General features: G+C 44.8%; 1 protein-coding gene across 1 annotated transcript in view; it reads right to left on the reverse strand.

Annotated features, from left to right (window-relative positions):
* Positions 1–11296, reverse strand: part of Mindy4b (MINDY family member 4B) — a 34213-nt gene extending 22917 nt beyond the window's left edge. The window contains exons 1-5 of the mRNA XM_029537208.1: positions 11190–11296; positions 10851–10884; positions 8950–9117; positions 1673–1792; positions 902–993 (exon numbers count right to left, since the gene is read on the reverse strand). Coding sequence (XP_029393068.1) covers positions 902–993; positions 1673–1792; positions 8950–9117; positions 10851–10884; positions 11190–11296 — 521 coding nt within the window. The remainder of the gene's footprint in view (positions 1–901; positions 994–1672; positions 1793–8949; positions 9118–10850; positions 10885–11189) is intronic.
* Positions 11297–22383: the final 11087 nt, after the last annotated feature.

Raw genomic sequence — 22383 nt, forward strand, 5'->3', positions numbered from 1 at the left:
TTTCAAATTTTCTAATGGAGTTGAGTCACTTTGCCCAGAAGTGACTAAGAATGACACACTTTCTCTTTGGATGGCCCATAGCCAATGACTGGCTGGGGTGGGAGGTACAGAAACCCCGCCTCTCAATCGAAGGTGGACAGACTGAAGAGCAGAGCACGTTCCCTGGTTCCCCCCTAGACTCTCCCTGACATGTCTGGTGACCACTGCCCTCCTTATCTGCATCTCCTCCATTTTCCTGCTCCCTCACCCTCTTACAGATGTCTCCTGAGGACATTCCCTTAATAAACCACGTGCATAAGGACTTTACATCCTAGGCTCTTCTTCCGCTGAGCATAGCTATTCAAGATCATAGCCTATATTACACCTTTATCTTCTGTTTGGGGTAATAACTTACCTTGCTGGAGATATATGCCTATTGCTGATTTTTTATTCTTTTAAATATCTAATGTAGGGATCATGAAAGAGGTTTGTTAGATACTAAGGATAAATTAGTGTTTAAGCTGATTCTTTATATACAGTATAACGCATTGTCCTATGTCAGCACAGATTTTTTTTTTTTTTTTCCTCACTGCTTGAGTCTCCTTTGAGATGTTAGGTTGGACCTTCCCACATAATATGGAGAAATGAGCGTGCCTGGAACCTGGTGTTTCCACTTGACTCGGCAGGCGGTCTGCAGTAGAACATGGACTCTGCCCAACTCAGTCTGCAGGTGAGCACTAACTGGACATCAGGAGAGCCCTCCCCAGTGTAGCCCAGCCTTCTGGGAGAACCCGAGCCATTTCTGTCTTAAGGGGTAAAAATCCTTCCTGAAGCAACCTGGGAATTTCATTGTGACTGTTTAGCATATAAAGATTCTAGGTCCTTAGGCCACTCTTTAAAGTGCTAAGCATATCCCTCTTACCTGTGAAGGCTGCAGTCTTTCCCCTCCCTTGTAAACAGTAAGTATTTGATGATAGATCCTTGTACGGCCATCTGGATGCTCTGGGCACCTCCCTGAGTGGGAAAAGAACAGTGGGGCAGGAAAGCTGGAGCTGGGCTTTGCATTCCAGTGGAACCTCAGGGCCATGAGAATTGGAATTAGATCTTGGAAGTGGATGCTGTTGTTTGTGCCTCTCTGTAGCTTTCACTTCCTGGTGTTTCCTGGGGCTTAGTAAAGGGACCCTGCTCTTCTCCGAAGGCTGTGGCTGGGTGCCATCAGCAAGCTAGACTCTACAATGACTAGATTTCTGTGATGCTCTCAGCCTGGTGCCTAAGAAGTCAAGGTCTTCTCCCTCCACTACCACTGTGCCCTGCTTCATACTGCACTTTTACATAGGAAGGAAACAGGAAACCAGTTGGCTAGCTGCTGAAATTTAGGCGTGACTAATGACTTCTGACACGAATTATTGATATTCTAAACAATCCAGAAAGAGTGTGTGGATTTCCTTCTGCCTTGGGAATCGTTATGGGGGCTTGAAACTTATAGAGAAATCACACAACAAGAGCTAAGATGGGTTGGAGGAGTAAGGCATGTGGACTTCGTTGGAGTTTAAGTAATACTGGGGTAACTTTACAAAGTCTTTTGTCGTTTATAGTTACATGTTCATCTCTACATTTGATTGACACATGCATCCACCAAAAAACACAGATCAGCATGGGATGAGGAACTGGAAATGACTAAACCTGCGGTCACCTTTTCGACTTGTAAAGCAAAAGCCAGATCAGAGAAGGGATCGTGGAACTTGAAATGTGCCTTTCTCCAGTCACCGCCGAGGACTTGGTTCGTATTTCCAAAGAGGCTTCTTTGCAACATCTAAAAAAGGGGGTGAAAAGCGTGGTGAAGTAAGGGATTCAGCTGGAGACAGTGCCTCCTGGACATGCCCCTCTTGGTGGGCGCATCCAGCTTTGTTCTCAGCTATGTTCAGATTTGCCTCAGACTTGAGCTCCAGGTTTCATTGCCTAAAGTCCTGGGTACAACTCTCACATCAGGCTCTCTTAGGACACGACCCTGAGAATTCAGTGTGGCTTGTTGTCTCTGTGTCTCCTTTCCACTGTCAACCAGCTCCAACACATGCCACTGCTCTGATCTTGTGTCTTTTGCCCCAACATCCAAGACTCCGTGATACCTATTTCTCTAGTCTTTGAGACTTTTCTCTCTTGTTCAAGGGAGGCAATTAAACAGTCAGGACGCCCTAATTCTGCCCTTAGCACACGAGTAAGTGATTCATGATATTCACCAAGGGTCTCAGACGTTTTCCTAGATACTTCTGAGCACAGTGAGACCTATGAGGGAATTTCTCCTTGAGCCGTTTCTGTCAGGGCATTTTATCATGGCATTTGCTTCTTGACTGCTTTGCTCTGTCATGATGTCCCTCTACCAAGATAGAATGAAACCCTCTGATGTTATGAGCCAAACTTAGTTTTTAAAAAAAAGCTAAGATGTTTAGTGTCCTCCTTTTATCTAGATTGTGGGCCCGAGGCAGAGAAGGGAGGCACTTGTCACCAAGCTAGCAAAAACAATAGGTTGTGCACCCATTCCTCTAATACATCCCCCATTTTGATTCTATACTTTCCATCTTTATGTTTTCTTTTGTTTTCTGTGAAAATCACTGCTCAAATAATATTTTCACAAGATTAGGCTACTTTTTGGTAATTTAATAAATGCTTTTATTGAAAGGACACTTTGTACCACTTCTGCCAGTGAAAAGCAAAATCACTTGTCAAGTGTCATCGAAGTAAAATAGAAGTTGAACAGTGCTAAGGATTATAGCTAGAGATTGCTGCTGTGTCCCGGTATTGTATCATTAAGTAGAGAGGTGAATGGTTTTGAAGAGGAGTGGCTGAGTATAGTCAGTCCCTTGCCAGTCTAGTCCCCTGACCTGCCAGGGTGGAGAAGGCGAGACTTTCTTCCTAGGTAACAGCACTATAGTATGTTATTTAATGTCCCATCACTAGGAACAGAGGTACTCACCCACAGTCTGGGACAGAGTCTGAACAGAGAGGAAGATAGCCTCATGACAAGGGTGTCCTGGGATGGACCAGTGAGAAACTGAGGAAGAGGGCAAATGGTGGCACAAAGGGAGGACACTGGAAATGGAAAAACTGTGGCCTGATCCCAGAGGGCTTTAAATGTCACGCAGAGATGCTTGGAGTCAGTCACAGAACAGTAACAGGCTCTAGAGCCCAGCTGGTTCAGAGCCCTGATGCCATCCGAGCTCTGCACAGAGCAGGTCCCTCTGGGTTGCAGAGGGAGATTCAAGAGAACCTAGTGTGCTCTTCCCCACGCCAGCCTCTCTTCACAGCTGGAGTTGATGTCCTGCCACCTCTGTGGCCACCTTCAAGAGAAGGTAATCTTTATAAAGACTGGAAGTGTGTGCACTTCCTTGGCAGCCAGAGCTGAGCAGTCAGAAAACTCTCTGAGCTGGGCCTTAGTGCAAGGGCCTGGCAAGGAAAAGCAGCAGGCATACCCAGAGGCTGGAGATAAATCTCAGGGATACACGGCGGCAAAGAGGCCGTGGGCCCACTGTGTATGCAGGAGAAGCATGGCAAACCAGTGAGAAGCATTTTCCCAGGCAGAGTTTGAATAGCCCAGAAGACAGACTTTGATTATCCTGCCCCTGCGTTAGGCATTTCATTCAGGTTTATGGTTAAACCTCTCTTTCTCCAGCATTGGTCTATGCCCCACCTGCAACCTTAATTACAAATAGGTCTGTACTACCTGATCCAGGAACGGCAGTCGTGTCTTTGTTTCAACAGGTTATTATGACAGCCTGTGGTTATGGCCACCTTGAAGCCATGTCTTTGTGTATCAGAAGATTGTAATGACCAACTTTCTCCACATATTTGTCTGCCAGATCCACTGTTTGGAACCCCCGGACTATAAAAGCCCTCATCTCATCTATATCTGAGGCTGCTCTCTTGAACCCTGCCTGAGTTAAGGAGAGTACATAGATTTAAAAACTCACTTCAACTAATTGCTTGCTTTAACTAATTTGGCTATGATTTGGGCCACAATTCTCCACGAACCTGTGAAATTAACAGCTTCCAACCCAAGGCCTGAGAAGCTCTGACTAACTCTGACCTTACTGACCTCAGGACCGTTCTTACTTCCGTATTGAGAAGTGGGACAGTTCTTCCCACCCCATATCATGTCTGTTGATGATGAAGAAGAATGGAAAGGGGCTTTGGGAATCACGAGTGCTGGGTACATGCAGAATGTCACCATCCTTGCCTGTCAGTGTGCAATTGTCTATGTTGTGTGAGAGAAAGTCCCAACACAGATGGGACCATACCAGAGATCAGCAAGAAGAGGGGGGAGCCATGTATGAACACGAAAAATCGAGACTAAGAAGGCTTAGGATTCAAATTCAACTTCAAAACTGCAAACAGACTTCCTGTTGCTGTTGTAAGTTGCCACCTTCAACTTGGCCTCACCCTCCAGTTGCACCGCTGAGGAGCTCTGGAGCAGAGAGCTGGAGCCACCCCAGCCAGTGTTGCAAAGATGGCCGATCTTGCGTGCATAATGCTCATTTTCATGTCAGATATAGTTTATGATAAAATGAATCTGATACACACTTAATATCTGTGTGGTGTGCTGCCTGGGAACTAGATGCGAACCACTGTAAGAAACGATTGTAATGGCTATTATTATTCAACACAATAAAGCCCAGTTTAGAGTTGTCTTAGTTTCCATTGCTGTGAAGAGACACCATGACCAAGGCAACTCTTATAAAGGATAACATTTAATTGGGGCTGCAGGTTCAGAGTTCCAGCCCATTTTCATCAAGGCAGGAGCATGGCAGAATCCAGACAGCTATGGTGCAGGAGGAGCTGAGAGTTCTACATCTTCATTGAAAGGAAGCCAGGAGCAGATTGTTTTCAGGAGGCTAGAAGGAGGGTCCAAAGTCCACCCCGACTGTGATACACTTTCTCCAAAAAGGCCACACCTCCTAATCATGCCACTCCCTGGGCCAAGCATAGCAGTAGCAGTAGCATTTCTGTCTTCCTTCATTTGCTAGTTTTCTAGTATCTGTACCATACACGCTCAAACAGGCACTCAATCACACTCCTCATCATGTTTGATCTCCTTATCTGTCTGAATGTGTATGTGTGGCACCTGTGTGAATGATGATCACTGTCATTGTCACAATCATTATAGCAGGATGGAACATGGAGCCAGGAGAGAGGGGATTTGTTATAAATACAGGACTACTTACAAGCATGTGGGCAAGTGACTGTGGCAGGGCAAGACAATGCAAAAATTCCTCCACTTTATATTCTTGTGGAGGGCACTTCAGGTTTGATCTCCTTGATGGAGAATTAGCCAACTCTATTCTAAAACCCAAAGGTCAGGATGTGGAATTAACTTATCTTAGCCTGTTTGTGCAGAGCCTCCTAACCCTCTCTTAGCTTCTGAGAAACTGCTTGCTTTTGCAAAGCTCCCTCCCTGACTCCTGAAGCTGCTGAACAAGATGCCCAGGATATGGGGTTTGCCTTCAAAACCCTGTGCTCTGGACACCTGAGGTCACACCTAGATCCCCAAGTATGTGGGTGTGGTCCCAGTTGGCTGAAACAAGACTTTCAGTTGGCTCTAATCTGTGTCTGAGTGGTCATCTCTGGTGGGTTCCCCACAGCACAACACAAGCAGGGAGTCATAATTTATGACCTCTTCCCATCAGTCTCATCTTAGGGATCCCCATTGCTCAAACCCGGCAGAAGCCAGGGAAAAGGTTTCCCTATTAATAGGGGGTGCCCTGTCTATAGACACCCAATGGTTGAAATTCATGGACAGAAAGCAGGTTCATAACAGATCTCACCAGTGGGTCCTCAGATGCCTCAGGGTGATGTGCAGAGATAGAGAATTAATAACTCCCACTGAGGCCTGTTGATGCGCTAGACCGAATGCTGGCGCACCAGGCTCTACCTCCTTACCCCAAAAGTCACACTTGCTGTCCCTGTAGCAGAGTCCACGTTTGTCTCTTACTGTCACTCTTTTATGATATTTTTTGGGAGTTTTACAGCTCTATCAGGGGTTTGTTTATTGGCTGCTAATAAGTGGCCAACAGAATGTGTTCCAGGCTAGGTGTAGGAGAAGGGTCTGGAAGTAGGAGCAGATGGGGATCAGGGACTGAGGGGGTGGAAGGCTATTGGACTGGCTAGGAGCCCAGTGGCCATACTCTGTCCTTGTTTCATCCGGGGCTGCCATAGAAGTCAGGCAGGAAAAAGGCTCTAGTCTGAGACAAAAGGCACCAGTAGGAAACAGGAGAGATGAGGGTAGAGCTGGTGGGAGGACTGCGGTACCCCACCCCCATTTCCTGAGGGGATTCTCAGCAAAGAGACAGCCTGTGCCCTGTCAGAAGGCATCATGAATCAAGAGCTGCAGAGGCACACAAGACACTCAGTGAGGGTTTGGAATCAGAGGCTCTGACAATTTGCCAGGCGACCGCACTGTCGAAATGCTGATTAGAACTGGTCAAGCTTCCAAGACTCCTCCCTAGAACACGCGAATTCCGAATCCCAAGGCCCCACGGTGAAGTCCCAAGGCGTGCTTAATGAATGCTGCTGTTATTCAGGGACACACTAGCATCTGGGCCACATAATGGGAAGAAGTCCAAATTCATTTTTTAAAGAAAAATCAATTCTCTCTACTTCTGGGACTTCCTTAACACTCCATCAACTCTGTTTCCACTGCGTGGGTCTGAATCTTTTGTTTTACAGCCTTTTCTGAAGGGAGCAAATGGCCTTGGGGAAGGTGGGGAGAACTCCCCTGGCCTCTGTTTGTGATTGCTGGTTAGAGGAGCTTTCAGACTTCTATCCTTTCCTGCCTCCCCAACACAAGGCTTTCAAACATCTGTGAGTGCTTTTTTATTTTTAAAATTTGTGTGTATTTTTAAAAATAGACAGTACATCGTGTGGCTCAAAAGCCAGAGTACAAAATGTAAAAAGGCTTTCTCCCCATTAGTCTCCTTGCACATCCCCCACCCCCTGGATGGCCAAGGAAGCCTTGTGGAATTTACCTCTGTACTTGCAGGCAATATCAATATAGAATCACAATAATTCTCTCCTTTTCACATAAAAGGTGAAATTTACATATATCTTTCAGACATATAAATTAAAAATGATAATACACATAGAAATTTCCTTCAGATGTAAGAACATTATCTTATCAAGTAAAATGCACATAGAAACTGATTGACCAGATTCCAGAATGCTTGGGATGCCAAGGATTTCACACTTTGGAATATTATGTGTTACATACTTGTGTGTGTGTATCTGTGTGTGTGTGTGCACATGTATGTGTGTATATATGTATATGTGTGTTAAGATACCTTGGGAACAGGGCTCAATTATGAGTATGAAGCTAGTTACAGTATATATAATTCTCATGCCCAATACACAAAGGAACAAAGGTAGCTGGTATGACATTTAGTGTGCCTGCTTTTTGACTGTAACATGAGGTCAGGAACTTTCTTTTTGCCACGTCAATGCTCAAAAACATTTTGGGCTGTAGAGCACTTTGGGTTTGGGACTAGTCACACGCAACCTGTAATTGCTATAACTTCTGAACTATAGCTGGGTATAGGCTTCATAACCTCTGAGTCCTATAGAACTCCCAGGCTTACACACTAGGGTTCATTTCTTAGAGGAGTGGCTCACTGGGCATGTAAGGCACAAGTCGAGACTCCGTTTCAGGCTTCACAGCCATCAGTGGGCATCCCAAGGCTTATGAGAACTTCGCTACCTGCCTGTTCTTGTGAGCCGGGGAGAGAAAGAAAAGCTGAGAGGGAGACAGATCTGCCCACGAGAAAGCCGGCTCAGCCTTGATGCCCAGATGCCCAGTGAAGACGTCATACGCTAGTGCTATGTAGCATTTCCAGAAAAGGGTTTCGTTTCTGCTCACTGCTCTCAAGTGGGACCTGGAGAGCACACATGAGCTTCACGTTTGCGGTGGGTCTGGCCACACAGCAGATGCGGCGGTCTTTGCCAAGATGCGCGTGCTGTCTTTGATTGTCTTTGCAGCTGTCCGTGTGCACGTCTTTGAAGGAACCGCTAACTCTCACCCGTAATCCCCGAGGTTCTAGAGTGTGGCACAGACATTTGGAGGATGGAGAGAATGTGGAGCACTGCCTTGGAGGTCCAAGTGTCGTTATGACTTAGAGGACCCTGTGGGAGGACAGCCTAGTGATCTTGCCTCTAGCCCTGGCTTGTTTGGCCCGGTAGGGTGATCCTGTTGTCGCTCTGTGGGAGGTTTCTGCTCTAACCCTCACTCTCAACAGGGTCAAGACTCAAATTCAATAAATGGCCTCTGAGGCCAGACGCTTCCAGATCACCTCGGAGCCTCGAATGCCAATTTTTGTTTTTGTTTGTTTCTTTTGTGACAGGCACCCTCTGCATAGTGCAGGCTGTCCTGAACTCACTATGGCCTCAGACTCCCAGAGATGCTCCTGCCCCTGCCACCTAAGTTCTGGTATTAAAGATGTGTGGCACCATGCCTGGTTTGTCAAGGTCTTTTTATGTCTACATATTAAATGATAGCTCCCCAAACTGATTCCTTTCTGAGATCAAGGACTTGTTCTAAGGCTGGGCCTAGCAAATTTCTCTATCTCTCTCCCCACCCCCTGTCCGCTCCTGGGCACATTTGTAGCATTCACCCATCTGCTACTTAGGGGGTCTGTCCTTGTGTCTGCTAAGTAACAACCATTGGAATGTACCTTCTACCCTCCCTCAAGTATAACTGACAGGATGAGGGAGTAAAGAGACATAGAGTCTGTGAGGAAAAGGCAGCCCCAGTGTCCTTCACAGGCACCATGAATAAGTCATTTTAATTATATACTCCTTTTACCCCGCAACAGCCATCTGTAGTCTCATGTTCGGCAATACCGTCACAGGACAGGGGATCAGACTCCCCAGTCTTGCTGTCTAGGGGACGATAGCATTTCACTTCATGTTTAATTGACAAGTTGTACTTACTGTGGCCATTGCCGGGGAGATAGGAAAACCATGCAGTTTTGAAGAGTTGCCGGGGAGTCTCGGAATAGAACAGACAGTACTGGATGGCGACTGCTCCTGTCCCTGGGGCGGAAGCATTCCGGATCCTTCTCCAGTCTCCTCAGCGGATATGTGGCTGCCATCGTGATTCTGTATGAAATGTTACCCCCCAAGTAAAGCAAACAGCTAGTGAAGACCTCTCTTAAAAGGCTCCAGTGTTCAGGAAACATTGTGTCAACACTTAAAGATAACTGTGATAAACGGCAGTAAAGAGCTGAAAAGGCCCAAATGTGTGTGTCAAAGGATCTTTCCTAAATTTTATGGGACTATGAAGATGAAATGTAACTGTGGAAACATAATTAATGATATCAAGACCTTGACTTGAAATTACGTTCAGAGAGAAATGTAATGTAAACGTTACCATGTCCTGTTTTAGGATGACATTTTGTAAGTGTTGAATGAGTCATGTCTTGGCCAGGTGATCCTTGTTATCTTATTAACCAGACAATCAAAGAATTGGGTCACCTCCATTAATTCTTTCTGATTCATATTTCCCCTCAAGGGAGTGTGAAGCATAGAACACTCATCCCACCTTTTACCAAGGGAAAAAAAATCTATTTTTACATTTCTTCACTGGTGCTTTGGCATTTGTGTGTTGGTAAGATCAACTCTTTCAATGTACTCATTCCTATACAGTCTTAGGAAAACAGCTTCCCCACGGGAACTAGACCATGAAGGATGCTGCCTCCTTAGTTTTCCTGTATTCCTGGAAGTGAGGGTGCTTTCTTATCTCATGAACACAGCATCTGAGTCGAAGACTGAAGATAGGAGGAGATGAATTTTTTTTTTCTTTTTTTTTGGTTTTTTGGAGACAGGGTTTCTCTGTATAGCTCTGGCTGTCCTGGAACTCACTTTGTAGACCAGGCTGGCCTCGAACTCAGAAATCCGCCTGCCTCTGCCTCCCAAGTGCTGGGATTACAGGCGTGCGCCACCAAATGGAAAAAAAAAAAATCCACGTTTATAGCGGTGGGCTTACCCATCCTATGTAAAACCAGAACTTGACATTTATTTACTTCTTCCTTTCAAAAATCTTTTGAGTGGTCTATCTCCCCCTGAGGTAACTATCAAAATTTAATATTTCCAGAACTAAAGTAGAAACATTATCTCCCTGATTCTAATTTAGACTGTGGCTAAGAGGAGGTTTAGGAAAAAATAAGGCTTTCGCTCACACATTACTGGGATGAAGGTGCTTAGCACTGTAGTTAATATTAACAATTCAGCGGCTTGATCACATATATTAGTGCCAGGAAATACGATCTTAACGTTTAATGCTGCGTTGGTTCTGTGATGGAAGTGCATCCTGAAATCCAGAATCATGACCTTACATTTTCAGGCTATATGTCATTTTACATTGTAGGAGAGATTGGAAAATGCCCCTTCAACACCCAAATATAATTGTATTTCCCTTATTTAAAAACAGTAAGGGAACAAACCTTCAGAAGCCTATAAAGCTGTTTCCAAAGCTACTTTTCTTTAGGGAACCACATTCAGTTGTCACCTCAAACTTTTGTGTTACAAGTGTAGGAGCTTTCTATTCTAATATCACTTCCCCCCTCCCCCAAAACAATAGCAGTATGGTGTGCTTAATGGTGAAAAGTAGCTCTTAAAAGTAGGGAAAGAATTTAATGAGAAATAAAAATCTTCCATGCGTTTTCTAGCTTTACATTTTCACCCTATAAATGCCAGTACCTGGGTGACGTTACGTGCATTGAATACATGCAAATTATGCTGTTTAACGTGACTTTTCGAAGAAGCAACTAGAGAGAAAGTAGTTAACTGAGCTACAAGCCCCTCTTTATTTTTGACTTTGAGAAAGTAATTACCTGAGGAGTTGTGAGACTGTTTCCCAACCTATAAGTGAAAGAGAAAACATTAAATAGATTACCCAGTCCGTTTAAACCTCACGTCCGCACACCTCGGCAGACCCTGCCTTGCTAGGGAGAGTCTCTGTCGACGAATAGATATGTGGGAGGCATTTAAAAGGTAAGTCTATACTGGAAACTGATCACAGGGCAAGCATAAAAAAGTTAAAGCATAAAATTATCAATTCATGGGAGATAATGTAAATGATGAGATAATGTGCAGGTGTGACTCGATTGTTCCTTAAGTATAAAACACCCTGTGTCAGAGAAGTGTGACAATGACGTCTTACCTGTGATTCTTACCTGAAGACCCCCCTCCATTGGTCAAGAAATAAAAGTCTTTTAGTAATCTCTTCTAAATCCAGCTCTAAAGGATTTTGCTCCTGGACTTCGATCTCTGGATCCATTTAAATAATTCGACGACTTGGAAGAAAGAGGCTGTTCAGATGGGAGAAGCAGCCTGGGAGTGGGGAGGAGAGCTTCCTCGAGCACAGGCTGATGGTAGCCCTCAGCAGCCCAGAGCTCAGGCCTCACGGTTGCTGCTCTGAGAAGACTCCATTAAACTTTCATTAGATTTAGAATACGTTTTTGTTTTTGTTTTTTGTCCACTGCATAGGTGCCATGAATATTTAATCTAAGATAGATTTACAAACAACAGGATTTCAATTACCTGTATCAAATCACTGGGGATAATGTAATTGATGAGATACTGTGCAGGTGTAACACAATTGTTCCTTAAGCTAGCGTATTTCCTGGAAATTGTTCGTGGAGCACAAGAATACTGACCCTGGGGCTGAAACCATCCCGATCACATTAAAAAAAAAATGTTTGTAGAGGCAAAGGAAGATAAACAGATTTTAGTGCACAGAAACCTGGCACAGATGTGGAAGGACTGGTCTGATTTGTTTAAGGAGAAATCTAAAGAGTAACATCTCTCCCTGTTGGCTGAATGCATTGTAAGTAGTTGGCATACTAAAAATATGCCCTGGTTGCGATCATGCAGATTTTCACGGCACTTTGGCTGTTGCTGCAAAGGCAACGGGTGGGGAGGGGGGGGGGTTAGCAGCCAACGTTTTATCCCTTCTTCTGACTATTGAGTGTTAGAATGGTACTTTTTTGGGAGATCATTTTCTGAAGACATTTCTGGACATCAGTCCCATAAAATCCCAGGCATGCAAAGAGGTCACTGAGTGTTATTGTAACCAACGTGGTCAGGGCCAAGAGGACTGAGGCATACACAGCCTTGGAGCATAGCAAGGTGCTAAAAGCACCTGCAGCTCTACACTTCCACAGTGCAGCCCAGGAACATCCCACATGCTAGAACGCGGTTTCTTTGACTAATTCTGGGTGATGTTAACCATTTCATGTTCACGGATCCTGTAAATGTCTACCAGATTTAGTATTCTGATAGAAACCCAAGAGGCATAAATAAATCCTTTCTTATTGACCCTCTTCAGCCATAAATTTTATTCCAAAAAATAAAAGACTTTCCTGCTTTCCTTTTTATAATTTTACAGTTGTAATGGTGGCACCAGTGTTTAATATTTATTAGTTACCCCTACCACAAAGAAGAAAAAAAGAAAGAAGAAATTGCATAATTCTTGTTCACAACTAATATAATAATGAGAAATGTTCTCAAAATTCCTACTTAGAAAATCGCATAAAAATGAATTCTAGATCTGCCATTTAAATTATTTAAAGACTTAAAAAACCAGAAGTGAAGAACAGCTAAGAAGGTTGTTTTTCTTAAAAATCATTATTAAATCTGTTTGTGTGTTTGGGGTCATGTTTTTCTTCTAACTTGCATAGAATACTTTGAAGACAGACACATAAATCCCAATGATTACACCAGTTACCAGTACACGTGAGGGGACCCTAGCAGATGCCATGGTGAATAAGATGTCCTTGCCCTCTGTGGTGTAGGAAGCACCGAGAGGAAATGCTGTGAGGCTGCACAGAGCCTGAACAAGAGACAAGCCAGGTCGGCTGTAGAGCCTTGGGCCTATGCTGCTTATCTCTGAGTCTTACTTCAACCTCCTATTCGCTGCCTTGGACAAATTATGTAGTCTTTTTGTAGAAGTGTTTCTTTCTTTCTTTTTTTTTTTTTTAAATCTGTGAAATAGGAATGGTTTGCTATCTTTATTAAAATGTCTAATCTATGAACATGTTAAATCTTCTCGTTTAGACTGTATTTATCTCCCAAATGCTCTGTAGACTTAATCGAAGACTTGCTTAAATCAAACGATAATGGCCATTGAAGCACACTTCCCATTCACAGTCATCCTCTGTTCAGATTCTCACTTCTTTGCCAACTTTTCTTTTTCCTTTTCAGTTAGGTGCTGGCAAGGACCCTACAGGTGGAAAGGACTGGTTCTGGACACCAATGAGTCATGAGACTTAGTGACATCCAGCAGAGTCGCAGGTCTTTTCTGCATTTGGTAAAAAAGACATAGAAAGGCAAAAGACACTGCCTTGGTAAAGAATCTTTACCAATCCTAAATCTGATAGGGGACTAATATCCAATATATACAAAGAACTCAAGAAGCTGGACTCCAGAAAATCAAATAACCCCATTAAAAAGTGGGGCACAGAGCTAAATGAAGAATTCTCAACTGAGGAATACTGAAGGGCTGAGAAGCACCTGAAAAAAATGATCAACATCCTTAATCATCAGGGAAATGTTGTACCCAAGGACCTGAAGGGGTCTGCAACCCTATAGGAGGAACAACAATATGAGCTAACCAGTACCCCCTGAGCTCATATCTCTAGCTGCATATGTAGCAGAGGATGGCCTAGTCGTCCATCATTGGGAAGAGAGGTCCCTTGGTTTTGGGAAGATTATATGCCCCAATACAGGGGCAAGGCCAGGAAGTGGGAGTGGGTGGGTTGGGGAGCAGCCTGGGGGAAGGGTATAGGGGACTTTTGGGATAGCATTTGAAATGTAAATGAAGAAAATGTCTAATAAAAACAGTTTTTGAAAAAAAAAGACATAGAACAGAAGGGCTGGATATATAAAGTCAAGTGAAAAGAAAAGACAAGATTAAGAGGTCCTGGACTGGGGCTGGAGGGCTGGGGACGTGGAAGACACAGGACTATGTTTCCATTTTCTATATTTTTTATCTTTTTCTCTAGCCCACAGCATACAGTCATCCAGCCCTCCTGCCTCAAGACTGCTTTTGATGCAATGAAGAAGTGTGGGTAGTTTGAATATAGCATATAGAATTCCAACCACAAGAAAAGCTAGTGTGGTTTCCAAGTGTGGAAGTAGAATGTGTGAGGATGTCATGGGACCAAGAGTTGCTCTGCTCCTTTGGAAAGCAATGACTATCACGACAATCATTTACTTGGTTCAATCTTAAAAGTCACGTTTGTAAGCCTTGGACTTGCACAAGCGTTTTCATTAGCTTGCAAAATTACCCCGAACTTTTCTTTTTCTTTTTTTGTTGTCTTCATGTAACATTTCATCAACAGAGAAGCGGGATTTTAGAGGCTCTTGGTTTTATTTTGAAAGTCTTGTTAGTGTCTAAATAACCTTGCCTCTGGAAAGACTTCTTTAGGATGGGGTTAAATCCCATAGACCTCATTATTCACTTTCTCTAGATGTACTTTCTGACATGGATCTGGCTATGTTCCTTCCTAACACTACTCTGCTAATCCGAATCCCCCAGGAGATGGCTGTGTATTTTCCTTTTGTTCTTTGGTTGTGTAGTGAGAAGGAGGATGATGGGGTCAGGCCCAGGGTCAGATTTCTGCTCTTCTAACAATGTAACCATAGAGAAGTTATTCAGTCTCCTACTTTGTTTCCCATGCTCCCTTGACACATGTAATAGAATCCTGATGACTGTGACTCGCCAAAAATCTAACTTTTAATCAGTGTCTTCTCATCTTTTACATGTTAAAGTTCCCCCTTGATTTTTTTTTTTTATTTATGGTTTACTTATTTACTATTCATGTATTATTTTCAGAGTGGCAGCAAGGGTCTGGGATAGGCCAGGAACTCCAAAGTCCTGAGAGAAGAAACGGACTCAGTCCAGCAGCAATTGGCCTTTGGTCAATTAATAATGGCTGTGGGTCTCAGTGATTATCTCACAGGCCTTAAAAGCTAGGACGGCACATGGGAAATGCATGTTGGGTAATTTGCACCTGATTCCTAAAAACTTGGGAACTCCTGACTAACAAGGGAACTAGATGATCGTTCCCTACAAACTGGCAGCTCCACGGTTCCTCGGAAGACTAAGCCTTGATTGGGAGTGTAGGGCTTTCAGCTGTAACCTCTGACTTCTGTGGAGTGAAAAGAGGTTGAATATTTAGTTCCTCACCAAGGCTAATGGCTCAATTTGTCAGTAATGTCGGTGTAAAAATATTCCTGGGAAATAGGATTCAGGGAGCTTCTCAGATGATAACTGTGTCCAAGCACTAAAAGGGAGGCATGCCTGGTCCGTGGGGACACAGACTTCCGCCCTTGGGACCTGTCCAGACCTCCCCCTGATGAATGTCTTCATCTCGTTGTTTATTTGCATATTTTATGATACATATAGTTAAGAGGCTTTCTGAGTTCTGTGACCTATTCTGTCAAATTACCAAGGTTTCTTGGGGACCATTGTTTTAGAACTAATAGGTCAAATTATGGGTAACTATTACAGGTGGTTTCAAAATGTTGAAAGTCACACATGGAGAGAGCTGTAGCTCAAGGGTGAGGAGTTTGCCTGTAGGCCAGGTCTTTTTCTTTTCTCTATAACCAAATACCAATCAGAAGCAACTTAAAGGGAATATTTATTTTGGATTACAGTTTCATGGCGGAGAAGGCATGATGGCTAACACAGATCACAGTTTCTTGGTAGAGGAGACATAGGGACGAACCCGGTTGGATCTTCTGTAGCAGAAGTTTGTGGAATAGCTTGTTCACATCTTGGTAGAGGGAAGGCAGACTTGAAGATCAGCAGCAGAGCCAGGCTATAAACACTCACAGTGGCTTACTGTCTGTGTGCTAGGCCAAGTATCAAAAACGTTCCACAATTAACAAAACTGCACCCTTAACTGGGGACCAAGTGTTCAAATACATACACCTTGCCTGGAGAGTTCACTTTCAACCCTGCGTTAAACCCAATCACTTGTAGTGAACAGAGAAATGCATTTAATACACTTAGCCTGCCATCTTGGCTCAGTCTCACCTATGTAGACATACTCAGAGCTCTTACATCAACTGACAGTGATGCCAAATCACCAGATCCAAAGCCTATCTTATGCCAGTGCTGAGTGTCTCCTGTAGTTCACTGAATACCAGAATGCCCATATGGACAAGCTGTCCTTTGGTACTCCAAGTGTTATTGTAGAGGATCCAACACCATTAGTTAGAACACAAGTCCTGAAAACCAACTGTCTTAGTGGGAGCTTTTATGTATTTCTCTTTGTGCTAGCAAAGTACAGATTATCATAGACATGACATCCTGTGGCTCAAGTGGACTGTGCCACTAGGCAGAGGGACTGGTAGGGTTAAGTGAGCCTTACCCCGGTGAATCTCAGAATTGAGAATGGTAGAAGTGGGAACAACTCCCTGCCTAACTCTACTATTGAGATCACGAATCCATCCATGCCTGTGAGCCCTTGATACACATGTATGTTTCCCCCAGGCTTGCTCTCCTCCAGCCCCTCTGTATTCATGGCGCTCAGAATCAAAACCGGTTTTGCCCTGGGCTCTGCCTTCCCCTTCCTGCCTGCCATGTGGANACCTGGNAGGGAAGCATGGTCAGAGGATCCCCAGTCCTAACTTCAGCAGTGTGTGCCAGCTGTGCCTGGGTACACAGGAGACTGGGGCACGCAGCAATTGTTCTAGACGCCATTGTTTCCCACCTGGAGAAACAGACTGAGGACCCCCGTTACGGTCTGCGTTCTACCTCCCCTGAGCAGCTGCGCTCAGGGCACCCTAGCATCTAGGCAGACACACGGCTGGGCAAGGTCTTGCTTTGGACCAGGTAACCACTACCGCACCCCACTGAGGACCGTGACAATCTGTCACTTAGCAGAAAAACCCGGAGTTCTCCATGATAATAAGGTATCTAGATAGGGCTCAAACGGTTAGCCAATGAGCTTCCCTTCCTGGGCATTCCTTTCTGCAAAAGGAATTTAATCCTTGGTTCACTCCGAGTAAGGTGTATGCATTCATATTTGCTGTCAGATCAAGCAGTTTGGACAAACAAGGACTATCTTCAGCAAGGCCGGGGGGGGGGGGCGGGGGCGGGAAGGGAGTTGGGGGGTGGAGGGATAGGCAGGGGGCTTTGTTGTAAAAAGCTGTGTTTAAAGTTAAGAATTAGTCCTTAACATCTAAATAAGGATGGAGACTCAGCCTGGGCCACTGGTTTGTGAGACTCTGAGAAGGGGTCCCGCTAAACCATGCCCAAATTTCTGTCTCTCAGACACCTAGATAATAAATGGGTGCTTTTGAAGATGTTGCCTGGCTGCATGTCTGTGTAGATGCTGGGGTGCCCTGAGTGAGACTGCTCAGCGGAGGCAGGGCGCAGACAGTAACGGGGGTCCTCAGTCTGTTTCTCCAGGTGGGAAACAATGGCGTCTAGAACAATTGCTGCGTGCCCCAGTCTCCTGTGTACCCAGGCACAGCTGGCACACACTGCTGAAGTTAGGACTGGGGATCCTCTGACCATGCTTCCCTNCCAGGTNTCCACATGGCAGGCAGGAAGGGGAAGGCAGAGCCCAGGGCAAAACCGGTTTTGATTCTGAGCGCCATGAATACAGAGGGGCTGGAGGAGAGCAAGCCTGGGGGAAACATACATGTGTATCAAGGGCTCACAGGCATGGATGGATTCGTGATCTCACTACTTGGGAGGCTGTGGCGAAGCTCTAGGCTAGCCTCAGGTGCATAGTGACACTGTTCAAAAAACAAAACAACCAAAAAACAAAAACCCCAAACAAAGCAAAACAGAAAATACAAGGATCAGTCAAACAAAAAAACAGCCGGGACAATCCACCACTCAAACCATATTAGTCCTGAGTGAATGACAGGAGAGTAAGACAACTGTTATTTCAAAGCATGCATCATTCCTAAGAGATTGTTCATGTCTCTCCATCTCTACTAAGCCGTTAACCTAGGACCACATGCTGAGGTGATGGAGCCGAAGTTTATCACTGGATATCTCCAGCACCATAGCACATCCTGTTCTTTTTGTTCCTTAGTGTATTAACATGTGTCTGTTCTGTTTTCTTGACCTTGCATGACAGACGTGTGATGTTTACATTAGTGGACACAAAGGCTCTGCCTGATTCATCGTGTTGGTGGTTCGCATCTGCTCATTTTTGGCTCTGAGCTATATAATTCTTTGTCTGGTTTTAGGGACCACTCCAGCGCCTCAGAGGCAATGAGGAAGCAACTCATAGATTGTTGAATCTGCTGGACAGTCTCTTGTGGGGGATGTGGGAGAGACCCTAACGGAGGAAGAAGTGGGCTGGAGAAGGAACGCTGCCCTGGTCCCCGGCGCCTGCTCAAGGAATCCAGATCCACGATCCACGATCCTAGATGGAGATCCGCGATCCGAGATCGAGATCCGAGATCTGGTTGTGGTTTGCTCCTGGCAAACCAGTGAGAGCAAAGGACCTGTGCCCAGGATGATGGCTGCTTCCTCTGTCTTCATGGACATCCCCCCTCGGTGATTGACCCCTTCCTCTACAGAGTCACAGACAAGCAAATGAGATTCAATGGGATAGCTCCTGTAATGCATGGTTTGGCCCTCGATTACGTAGCCTAACTCTTATTGGCTGAAAAGTTGAATATATAGGTTTTCGTAGTGAACAATAAAAGTTAGACACCCCCCCCCCCATCCTGGTCTCCAGAGTCTGAAATCTCTGTGGGCTTTGTCTCCGTTTCCCCATTAGCCTCATTCCCCCATTTCCCAGTCTAGGTTCTGAGAGTCTCACATAAGAAACTTCCATTTCTGGGTCTAAGCAAGTGAATAAAGTACCAGGTATGAGACAATTCCTACATGATGTGCTCCTGGATTCTACCGAATTTCTCAGGTCTGCCTAGCTCTCCTAAAGTCTCTTGACTTGCAGCCCAGGGCCTCTTCCGGTCCCGATGTATTTGTGGTCACATTTTATAGAACTCTGTGCTTTTTTTCATGGACATAAAAATGTTCCATTTTCTTTGGAATCCAGAAAGCTCCTCCAGAGTCAACAGAATTAATCAGACATGGAATTCTAGGATCCAGAAGCCTCACATATTGATAACACAACCAGAAAGGGAGGCAGTGTAGCCGATGTGCCCAATAAGAAATGAGGTGCAGCAAGCATCTTGGAATTTTCATACAGGCAGTGGGAGGCCTCCTCTCCTTTCCTCTCTTACACCATCTGCCCTGTGTATCTAGCCACTGGTAACTGCTTATGTGACTCTTGATAGTATTGGGGACAACACAACGGCAAGGTCGCGTCTATCCTCAGATTGTAGATCAGGGTTTCCCTGGCTCTGGTAACTTAATGTAATCGGTTCCTCACCCTCTCTCCTGGGAAATAAGTTATAAATAACAAATCAGAGTGCTCTCTCATCAGAGGCTGTGGTTACTAGGAGACAGACACTGCAGTCAGGTTCTCTGTTGTCACTGGACACGCATTGTGCAGTGTGAGCTTGGGTTCTTGCCCTTGGCCTTTCAAATAATTCTTAAATGTACATTTTTGCATAGCAAACAAGCTTTTAAGGACTGAAGATAGGCTCGAATATGAACTACTCTGAAACTTCAGATGCGCTGATTCACCTTTCTGGGCTTCAGTTTAATACTCATTAGTGAGATGAAGTGGTTGGGGTACATTAATGACTGATGAACTATACAGCCCACAGCCCAAATTTATTCTTCTACCTGTTTTTGATATATCTTACAATTCAAGAGTGATTTTTGTATCTTAATTTCTTTTTAAATTATTGCCATTTTGATTTTTTGAGACAATGTTTCCTTGTCTGGCTTTCCAGGCTGGTTACCTGCCTCAGCCTCCTAAGTGCCAAGGTGGTGGGTACAGGCCGCTATGTCTGCCAGATTTTTAAGTGTTTATATGATTGAAAAACCGAGAGAACAGCCATTATGTGAAATATCACAGTATTTCATAGTATACTACAGAGTATACTATTATAGAAGGTATGATAATACAGTTACATACTGAATAGCAACATAATACTTTATAACTGAAAGTTTGTATAAATAAAGTTTTATTGGAACACATACACACTCTGGGTTTCTGTACTGTGAGCACTTTTGCACACAATAGCAAGATTGAAGAGTGGTGACTGAAACCATAGGGCCTGCCAAGCCTAACGTATTTTCTATTTGACCCCATCTAGAAACGCTGCTGACTCCAGAACTGGATAGAACTGGATTCTTGCAGCTCCACGTTACAAGCGGTCTAATTCTCACCACAACGTATTGTCTACCTTAGACAAGATGCCAGGCTCTTGGTGACCCGGGCCTGGGACAGTGGTGGGGTGTCTCTGTTATTCTGGCAGGTACTGAAAAGGACTAGGACATGTGTTGGCCGGGGAAAAACCTGCATGCTGAGTGCCACTCCAGTGCCCTGCTCAGTGCCACTCCAGGCCTCAGACAGGCAGAAGATGCCCAAGCTTTCCCTGAGAGTCAGGGGCTGCATCACTTCTGGAATTAGGGTAGCCTTCTGTGGTGGAGAGATCCCCAGATATACAACAGAAGCACACTGGAGGCTTAAGAACCCTTCCCAGAAAATTCCAAGTCACTCCATGACAAAGATACATGGCAGCTACTTATAATGTATTGAGTATATTTGGGAAAAAAAAAAAAAACAAACCCAATTAGGGAAAATTAAGCACTGCATGTTTGACAATAAAAAAGTATTATTTTTTCTGTGTGTGATATTGGTATTATGATCATAATTTTAAAGAGAGTTCTGGGTAATTAAAATGTTTATGGATAAAATATATGATGTCTAGAATTTGCCACAAATAATCCAGTCTCTTGCTGTTAGCTCTGCATTGCAGTGCAGACAAAAGGGAAAAGAAGGAAGGGTATCCACCTTAAGAGCATGACACAGAATTTGCATACGGCATGTCTGCTCACATTCCATAGGCCAGAATCATGCCACCACTAGTGTCAAGGGAGGTCGGAAATCCAGTCTAGTGGAGCAGCCATCCGTTTCACTCAGAACGTTATTCCTATCCAGAAAGGGAAGGGTAGACACGGAGGGACCTTAACCAGCTCCTTTCTCAGATGTCTTAAGTGTTTGCTGCAGACTCTCAGTGCCTCCTTCAGGCCTGAGGCCTTTATCTTGACTTTTCCTCTCCTGCCGTTCTGTACTCTACTCCCCGACCCCCTCTTCTCACCTTCTTGTCAATGGCTTGGTTCGTGGGTCCAGTGACCACCGCTCATCAAGTCCTGGTGGTTCTGACTCAGTTGTCTTCTCATTGACGCTTCCTATACCTTACGCCATCCTCCCCCCTCCCCCTGACCACAGTCCAACGGTCACAATTCTTTCCTAGCCCTGGCTTAAGTCCAGCCACCTTCAGTACAGCTGTGACCACTGTAAGCCTCATCTTCCTCCCCTCGTAGAAGGCTTTATTGCCTCACAGCATAAGCTGCTCAACCCATCTTAAAGCACAGTTGTGAAGATCCGACTGGAGTCATGGAGAAGAGGGCTTGGGCTCAATGGAGGGTAGAGCATCAAGCAGCGGAAGTCATGGGAGCATGGAGGAGGTGTGCTGTCCTGCATGTGCCCGGAAGGTGGTCACACTGCCCCTGCACTGAAGGACTCTCCCGCAGCTGGTGCAAGCTTCAGACCCTAACCCAGCCAGACCCATCTGCTTCAGATGTGGAAGCCTGTCCTGAGCGTGCTAGATGTTTCTTTAGGGAATGAAGTATTCAGACTCCAGGGTCAGCTGATGGTGGTGGTGGTGGTGGTGGTGGTGGTAGTACCATCACTGCCTAAGGCCTGCAGGGATTATTACCTCAAACCTGGGTTCTAGAAATTCTATTCCCCCTCTCCCTCTCTCTGTCCTTTCTACTTTCTTTTCTCTCCTCCTCCTTCTCATTTCCTCTCTCCCTCGTTCAAACAGGATATCGATGTTATAAAACTCACTATGCAGTCCAGTCTGATCTTGGGGTCTTCTTGCCTTAGGCTCTCCAACCTGAATATACAATATCTCTTATAAGAACCTTCACTAAGAGGGCTGGAGAGATGGCTCATCCGCGTTGGCTGCTCTTCCATGGGACCAGGGTTCAGTTTCCAGCAGCCACATGGAAGCTCACAGCTGTCTGTAACTCCAGTTCTGGGACTTCTGACACTTTCATACAGGCATACAGGCAGAAAAAATACCAATGAATATAAAACAAGAATAAATTATGTAAAAAAAGAACTTTAAGTAATTGTATTATTAACAGAATGAGGAGGAAGAAAAGGAAGAGGAGGAAGGGGATGAGGAATGGGGTGAGGAAAAGGAAGAGAAGGAGGAGGAGGAAGAGGAGAAGGAGGAGGAGGA

The sequence above is a fragment of the Mus pahari genome, chromosome 4, assembly GCF_900095145.1.
Source record: "Mus pahari chromosome 4, PAHARI_EIJ_v1.1, whole genome shotgun sequence".
Classification (NCBI taxonomy): domain Eukaryota; kingdom Metazoa; phylum Chordata; class Mammalia; order Rodentia; family Muridae; genus Mus; species Mus pahari.